The sequence below is a fragment of the Nilaparvata lugens genome, unplaced genomic scaffold, assembly GCF_014356525.2.
Source record: "Nilaparvata lugens isolate BPH unplaced genomic scaffold, ASM1435652v1 scaffold4295, whole genome shotgun sequence".
In the NCBI taxonomy this organism is placed as follows: Eukaryota; Metazoa; Arthropoda; class Insecta; order Hemiptera; family Delphacidae; genus Nilaparvata; species Nilaparvata lugens.
In genome coordinates this window covers 3082-11565 of record NW_024090604.1, presented here as the reverse complement: position 1 = coordinate 11565, position 8484 = coordinate 3082, and the positions used below count along the sequence as shown (strand labels likewise).

General features: G+C 37.3%; 1 protein-coding gene across 1 annotated transcript; it reads left to right on the top strand.

Annotated features, from left to right (window-relative positions):
* Positions 1 to 1002: 1002 nt before the first annotated feature.
* Positions 1003 to 8106, top strand: LOC111053676 (protein FAR-RED ELONGATED HYPOCOTYL 3-like). The gene is given in 4 exon segments (XM_022340590.2): positions 1003 to 1271; positions 4022 to 4130; positions 5759 to 7603; positions 7606 to 8106. Coding segments are annotated over 4 exon segments (2532 nt in total). The 5' UTR covers positions 1003 to 1047; the 3' UTR covers positions 7960 to 8106.
* The last annotated feature ends 378 nt before the right edge of the window (positions 8107 to 8484 follow it).

Below are 8484 nucleotides of genomic sequence, written 5' to 3'. Positions count from 1 at the left end.
GAACAGTGAGTAAATAAAATAACTGTTGTAGCTTATAATATTGTTTACTTATTATTAAATAGTATAATAATATATAAAAATAATATTGTTTAATTATTATTCTAGAAGAATCGCAAAGCGTAGATTTGTAGAGAGAAGAATAAAAAGAATTTGATTTATGTAGGTACTGAAATTCAAATTTCCAATACAGTTTATCAATATAGATGTAATAACGACATGATAGTCATTATTCAATAACATTCCTAATTAGCCAGATATAATCGATTATATCTGTATAATCAGTATTTACTCACTGTTCACCAGCGTTGGAACACATAATAAATATAAGCTCTTGTTCTATAATGAAAGTTGTTCTATAAAAAAAATTATTTATTTATGTCAAGTGAATAGTAAGGGAGAGTAGGTGAACAAGAGTGTGAGAGAGAAGTACTGTATAGACGTGTGTGCTTGTGTGAGAAAGAAGGAATGTATAGGATTGATTGAAAGATACATTGACAGAGCATCAGGTACGCGCGCGCGCGCGCGCGGAATTATTATTTTTTCCTTATAATATTACTATTGTGTATGGTGTTCTATGAGAGAGAACGATTGAGAGTGAATGTCGAGAGAGAACGATTGTACTGAGCGAGCGGTGGGAGGGGAGCACGTGTGTGAGAAAGAGGGAATGTATATGATTGAGAGGAAGAAACTTTGACAGAGCAAAGTCTTCTATGAGAGAGAATGAGTGAGAGTGAGGTTTGAGCATGGTGTCGAGAGAGAAAAAGGGTATTGAGTAAGCGGAGGGAGCGGAGTTGTGGGGAGAGAAATACCCCTCAATGACGTCATAGTTACGATAGGATAGGTGTGACGTCAGTTACGGTAACCGTAACTCCATTCGGGTTCCGGTAAAGTTATACGTCACGGATCCAATTCGCTTTCCGGTAAAGTCATGACGTCACGGATCTATTTCGCTTTCGCTTGCGCATGCACGGCTGACTATTTACACATGTGGTTGATGTGAGTGGTTTTTGGTCACATGGTTATGGTTATGATTTCTAAATATCTATCATGAAGTTTACATCCTTTAAAGATTTAAAAAAGTTTATTACTGAAAAAGAAAAGAACGATTTTATTCAATGTTTTATAAACGATTCAAGAACAATAGAAAATGCAAGAAGAAGAGGAGTAATACGTTTCATAAAAGAAGAGCTCGTGTACTACGAACTAAATTACAAATGTATTCATAGTGGTGTTACAAGAAGCAAGTCCAAGGGACTTCGACCAAAACAAAGGTAAGTTGGTTTTTTGCATTTGCATACGGTAACTGACTATGGCTACGTATTTATTGACTGATTACTGAAATCATAAAACAATAATTGCCGGCTTTGTGGCTTTCTTTATCGAGTCTTTAGGTACGGTAGTCTCGTAGTCTAACATAGGTACCAACTTCTAAAACTGGGCTTAATTATGCTTTTTCAATCATTAGCCAATTACCTATATCTTTCCGTATGCAATATAAAAAACAAATTAAATAAAGTATGCGATTAAATAAATAAATGTCAGGATCAGGCCTAACGCATACGGTGTTGCCTTTTGTTGCCTTCTCGTCTTAAGTGAACTTTACTGGCCACCCCAGATTTTTCAAAATTATTGTTATAATGGATTCAGCATGTTATTGTGACTCGTTATTCTAGCAAAATTTCTGGTTCTAGCTTAAGATTTAGAGGACTTATTTTCCTGTGTAGGCTAGAGTGTGTCGGTTACAAAACAATAATCTATTTTGGCTTGGCCTTCACATGATTCATCTAAGCTGAAACTCCCCTTCATAACTCTATGTTTATTACACACCTCACAAATTAGTCTAACTTGGGACCTATAGAATAACAACATTTCAAGGTGAATTTAAGTTAATCTCTGCTCTGTATCTATAAAAGAAAAAGCCCTAATTCAATCATCACCAATTCTCCCACTTGTCATGTATATCTAGAGAACTACGGTAGCTGAAATTTTGTACAATTATCCTTTAGGCATACAATAGGGAAACTAATAAGTGATTCTATCCTGATCCTACTTCCCTTGGTCTCCACCGCAGACCCTCTCGAATTTTTCATGTTATCCTTATGCCAGAATAGGTCTAGAAATTAATGGGCTGTCTATTAGGCCTACACATTACAACAGATGTTGTACAGTGTAGTCTGTAATCATTACCTTATGTTAATTTTTATGGTTTTGTCCAATGTACCTAGAATACCTGTATTCTAGGTACATTGTTTTTATATATATTTTTATCATCAACTCACGCCAAGTATGACATGTGCTGTACATTTATTATTGTTTTTGAAGGGATGGACTCAAGGATCCAAAGGTTCAAAGAACCCCACAAGTCAAACGAAGCTTATTGAGTTCCCAAGTAGTATATTAGTTAGGCAAACCAATACCTGTGTCCTTTACAAGAACCAGGAGTTTCTCCCTATACTAACATCCCATTCATCATCTGGTTGCTTGTTGCAATCAAGTGTGATATGCTTGCCAGTCTCTTCAGACTGATTAGTCCTCGTGATATACGTGAGTTCCACTCCTGGCCTCCTTTGTAGGTTCTTCCGCTGAGGAAGGTGTGGCCAAGCTGCCTATAGGGCGCCCGGCCACCGTTGACTCAGCCTCTTGACCCACATTTGTGCCTGGAGTTTTACCCATCTCTGGTCTCTTGGGTTTTTACTTTTTGCCCCTCCGAAACTTTGCAGGGTCAAAAGCCTCACCTCTCCCAAGAAGTTTTGCTTAAATGGCCGCCCTTCTTTGAGCAGTGGTGAGGTTTTGTCTCTCCACCCACAAACTCGTGACCTACGTGAGTTCCACTCCTGGCCTCCTTTGTAGGCCCTTCCACCAAGAGAGAGGACGCCAAACTGCCTCTAGGGTGCCCGGCGACCCTCGACTCATCCTCTTGGCCCACATTTGTGCCTGGAGTTTCACCCATCTCTAGTCTCTTGGGTTTTTCTTTTTGCCCCTCCGAAACTGCGCTGATGGGGCAGATCCCGTGAGTTTGAAGGCAAGGCAACTCAAGTCGAACATCGTACTCAAGAATGTGTTGAAACCCACAGTATCCCTGCTTGTCATAGGAGACAACTAAAAGGGACCCCAAGGCAACTCCAAGAGTTCTGGTTTCCAACACATTCTTGAGTACGATGTTCGACTCAAAGCTCCCCCAACCCACAGGGGGTGTGATGTACGTTATCTATTGATAAGTTAGTTAGTTAATCAATGTAAATGCCAAAAAAATTTCCGTCACATTTGTAATTCTTCATTCATTAATATGTCTGCTTAAGTTAATATAGCAGCAGCCAACTGACCATTTTAGGTAGTTCAATTCACAACGGCCGACACGTAGCGTGCTCGAAATCGACCGACAAGGTTTGCTCCCCACAGTTGACCGCACTGACACAGAACGGCGTGTCCACTCAAATTACATTGAATCATACCTTGTCGTTCGATGTCGGGCACGCTGCTTGTCGGTCGTTGTCGGTGGATATGAATGGAGCTTTAGGAAAAGCTTATTTATTTGTTAGGTGTGCCACACCGCTTAGAGGCACGCCTCTAACAAATTTGACGCCAACTAACTGGGCAGGTAAAATATACTTACCTACACCAATCGTATCATGTTTCAGATTAACGATTTTTAATGGTGTTTACCTTGCTCTATTCTTTTTAATTATTTATTCAACATTAGAAACGGTAATTAGCCCATGCATGTTAAGGATGTCAGAAAAAACTCAGCTGAATAAGAAGTATTCATTCTATAGTATCTTCTTGAGCTAATTTTACTTAGCAGTACTAATGCATATATCGGTTGTCATAACAAATGCAACATGTAGTTGCTAGTCATGACTTATATTTGAATAAAATCAGAATTCTCCGTTTTAGGCCGCTTTTACCATTCACTGTAACCGCTGCTCAACATAAGGTAGATTAAGTCTCATCTGACTTAATATGCATGATACCAATGAATAATATAATTTATTTGATAATTTTCTGACGTGTATTTTTACAGCACCTACAAACAGAATTGTCCATTCGTCATGAAATTCAGGGTTTCTTCTGATGGCAACACTTTGGATTTGGTCTCCTGCGTTGACGAGCACAATCATGATCGAAATCAGGTAGGCTAATCTCAATTATGAATTATTGTTTATTGGCCCTATGAACAGTGGTGTTTTCAACGCCCTTCTTTTGCCACCCAAAATTCGGCGGTAAAAATATCAGTTACTTGCAAGCAAGTGAAAAAAGATTCTTAAAACTGGCACTTATCAAATTTATTCAATTTGTCTCAGCAACATTTCAAAATTAACACACAACAATAATTGCGTTCTTGTTCAAAGTGATAGCATAAAGGATAAATGGTCACTTTAATAATTAGTCACTTGAATAATTAAACTGGCAGTAGGCTAATGTCGTTGCTAGTAGATGTTTAAGTTGACTGGCGCCAATGAACTGAATCAGCTACTGGCGACACCACTTTCCTAGTTTTATGTTGTACACGTAGCAAATAGCTAATTCCAGTCAACTGGAACGTCCACTGGCAACGCCTAAATTACGTGGCAAGAGGAAGGGAAGGGATTTTCACTTTTTAAAAGTGAAAAATTAAAAAGACCAGTTTGCACAGAAAAGTGATGAAATTACAAACTAACATTCTCTAAAAGACATTGGCTGAATTTTTTAAGTTCCATATTTTTTATTTTATTATTCAACTTTACATTTCAAGTTTTATACTTGAAAAAATTTTATTACTGTGTTCTTCTTATCTGTTGTATTTTATAATTTGTTTATCTGTAGCTATAGTCTATAGAAGAAGTCGATATCCTTAGCCTGGGTACATACGAGCGGCAGTTGCAGTACACACGACCACAGAAACAAATAAGGCAGCACACACATGCACTGGACGGCAGCGGGGTGCGGTCGCATTGCTGCCCGAGTTAACTAGTCGACCGCAAATTGCAGTCGTGATGAGGTTACTGCAATTGCCGCCCATGTGTACCTAGGCTCAGCAGGATTTTTTTCTTGAAGATGAATTTAAAATACCCAGTGCTCTTTTTCAATAATTGTATGTTTTCTAGAAATTCTCTTCTGCCGGCAAAAGTGGAACGTTGAAGTAAAACCTCCATAAAACATTGTTTATTTTGTTATAATGTTTTCTTAATTTAAAATTGAACTAGGTTCAATTGGCATTGAAATGATTAAAAACAGATCAAATTGTTCATGACTATATTGCTTGTTTATTATTATTCAATTATTGATGTAATCAAACAATAGGTTTACTTGATGTTCAAATTACCTAACAATCATCATAGCACAGATTGATTGATTCATACAATAAGTACATCATCAAAATGCCCTGAACCTATATGCCCATGCCTATGAATATTTATTTGCCATAGAAACCCCGGTCTCAATCAGTTCAGATAGTAGAGGTTCTTCTGCAACATTTATACTAAATTGTATTCTTTGATCATTTTTTCCAGTTGATCAATTATTATTATTAAACGAAAATCCAGATTAAATGCTGTAATTCACCCCGAAGACTTCTGCTACTGCAAATATTGACAACAGGGTAAACAGCTAGATAGAAATTCGGTGAGCACTACTATTCAAAAATTATTTGTCAGCCCGGGAATTTTCAGCATTTAATTTGGATTTTCGTCTAATAACAATGATTAATTCATTAGCACATGAATAATTGCAATATCTCAGTAATTTCCATCAGTAAGTTGATCAATGTTTTTTTTTACAGGAGACTCATTCACTTCTACCTCGACAGCGTCAGCTAGACATTGAAACCAGAGAAATGGTGCAGCATATGCTGAAATTGAGGGTCAACAAGAAATTGCTTCAAGCTGAACTTCTCTCCTCCAAGAAGGTATTGTTAAAGGACTTGCACAACCTCAATGCAAAAAAGGATTCAGAAGACAGTTTACAGGACACATTGAAGTATCTTCAGAACAAAGATGGTAATATTGTTGAAATTGTGAGCAATGAAGAAAATCAATTTCTTGGGTTATTCTATCAGGACATTGAGATGCAAAGAACTTACTCAACTTATCCTGAAATTTTGTTTGTTGATGCAATTTACAAAGTTTCCAACTTACGAATCCCCTTGTACATTCTTATTGTAGAGGACGGCAATGGCAATTCAGAAATTGTGGCTCTAATGTTGCTTGCTTCAGAAGATGCCCTCACCATAGATAAAATGGTTGAGGTATTCAAGAAGCATAATCCGGCTTGGGAAAATACAGTCACAATTATGACTGACAAAGACTTCCAAGAGAGGAAGTCTTTTAAAAATGGGTTTCAAAGGGCAGAAATGTTGATCTGTTTATTTCACACATTAAGATCATTTAAAAGAGAAATCAACTGTGAAAAGATGGGAATTTCTAGTGGAGAAAGAGTTCTGTACCAAGAGTATGCCCAGAAATTGACCTATTCTAAAAATGAGGATGAATATAACTCCATCTATGATGAAATTAAAAGATTAAAACTAATAAAGTTCATCGATTACTTCGAAAAAAATTGGCATCCAATAAAAGAAGAATGGGTCCCAGCTCTTCAGACTGCGGTTAGTTTTGGAAACAGAACAAATAACCGCTTAGAATCGATCAATTCCAAAGTCATGCAGGTTGTCCAGCGACATTCACGGCTTCCAGATCTTTTCAAAAATCTTGAATGTTTGTTGTTGAGTTTGAGAGCAGAGAGAGATGGAAAAGCTGCTAAAGTTCTCTTGAAAGTTCCTCTAAATGTTGATATTGTGCATGAAGATGAGAGTTGTTACTTGCATGTTCTCACCCCATATGCTTTTGGTTTGATTCATGATAGATTTGCTCTCAAAGATAAAGTTCAAATAGTTAGTGAAATTTCAATTAGTGAATTCCAGATTGCATCATCACAAGGACTCCTAACGACTTCAGAGAGTAGATGTAGCTGCCGATTCTTCTACTCCTACAATCTACCTTGCCACCATGTCTTGCATGTAAGAGAAAAACTTTCTCTGCCTCTCTTTGACAGTATTCTTGTCCCACAAAGATGGACTAAGGAATTCTATTTGAACAATAGTCGTTTGATGTTAACAGACACCACAAGAAGTCTTGCAGAGGCAGTCATTACTCAGTCATCTGTGTCTACGAAGAAAGTTTTGTCACAAAATGATAAATACCGCATGGCCATCACAAAAATTCAGAAAATAGCTACACTTGCTTCGGAAGTATCTAGTAGACAGTTTCCTCAAAGGATGCAAGTTTTAAATGATATAATTAGACTGTGGGAACTTGATAAAGAAGTTTCTGTTGTGGAGGTTGAAACCTTTTGTGGCAGTGAGGTTCATCTTGATGAAGTGTCTGTGGAAAACAACTTTGTTAAAGAAAGTTCAGTTGTAGTTGACATTGGCAGTTTTAATGTACACCACAACACATTTATAGAAATTCCTAGTGTGGGTGACCTCAATGAGGGACTAGGCATGCCACAAACAAAACTGTCAACAGGTGAAACCCCTGTTCTACCTCTCATGCCCAAAAAAATGAAACAGAAGGGCAGGCCAAAGGGTGCTAATAGTACTGTTATAGGGCTTCCGAGAAAAAAGGGAAATCAAACAGAATGATTCCGTTTGAAAGAAAGAAGAGTAGGGATCGGCAGTTGTTGATGCTCCAGTGGTTTATCACACGAGATAGAGCCTTCCTCGCACTTGACGGACAAGTTGTCGAGAAACATGAAGTTGAAGTGAATGAGAATAAGGTGAGCTCTGGATGCTTGGACAGTAGATGTGAAATAAAATCTATAAGAAAGTACTTCACATCGGACGCGTGGAAAAGTATTGAAAGTTTGGTAAAATTCAAAAGAAACAATCATCCATTTTTTGTTCAGAATGCAAGTTGGATTCTTGTGAAGATAGTGTATCATGCAGTGGTTGTTTGGAGAACTTTCATCTTAGGTGTAGTGGAGTGAAAGTTCTCTCCAAATCTAAGAAATGGTACTGTAGGCGTTGCTATAGTCAGCATGCAAGCACTGAAGTTTAAGACGAGAGCCCACGGAGCAACTGTTTTGCAACAACAGTTGCTAAACGATTGCGCTTGCAACAACCAGTTTCCAATCAAAACTAAACCTCTAGCCGTACACAGATAGTTGGTTTTGTAGATCAGTTTCATTCAATTTGCAATATTCAATACATCGTTTGGTGAATTTTACCATGTCAGATCAAAATGAGGAATATATTGTTGATTATCATCAATACTGCATGTATTATGTAAAATGTTGAATAAGTATACTGTAAATTAATGGTATACTAGTATATTAATTACCTTGGTATGTAGAAGGCTGCATCTTTTCAGGTGATTGGCGACCTAAGTATAAAGTTATAAAAACAAAATGAAATCATGTAGTACCCTTTTTATTTGAAACGTTTCAAAGACTATTTTCGGCCTACTTTGGCCATTTTCAAGTTTAAATGTAAAAATAAACAAGTTGATACTA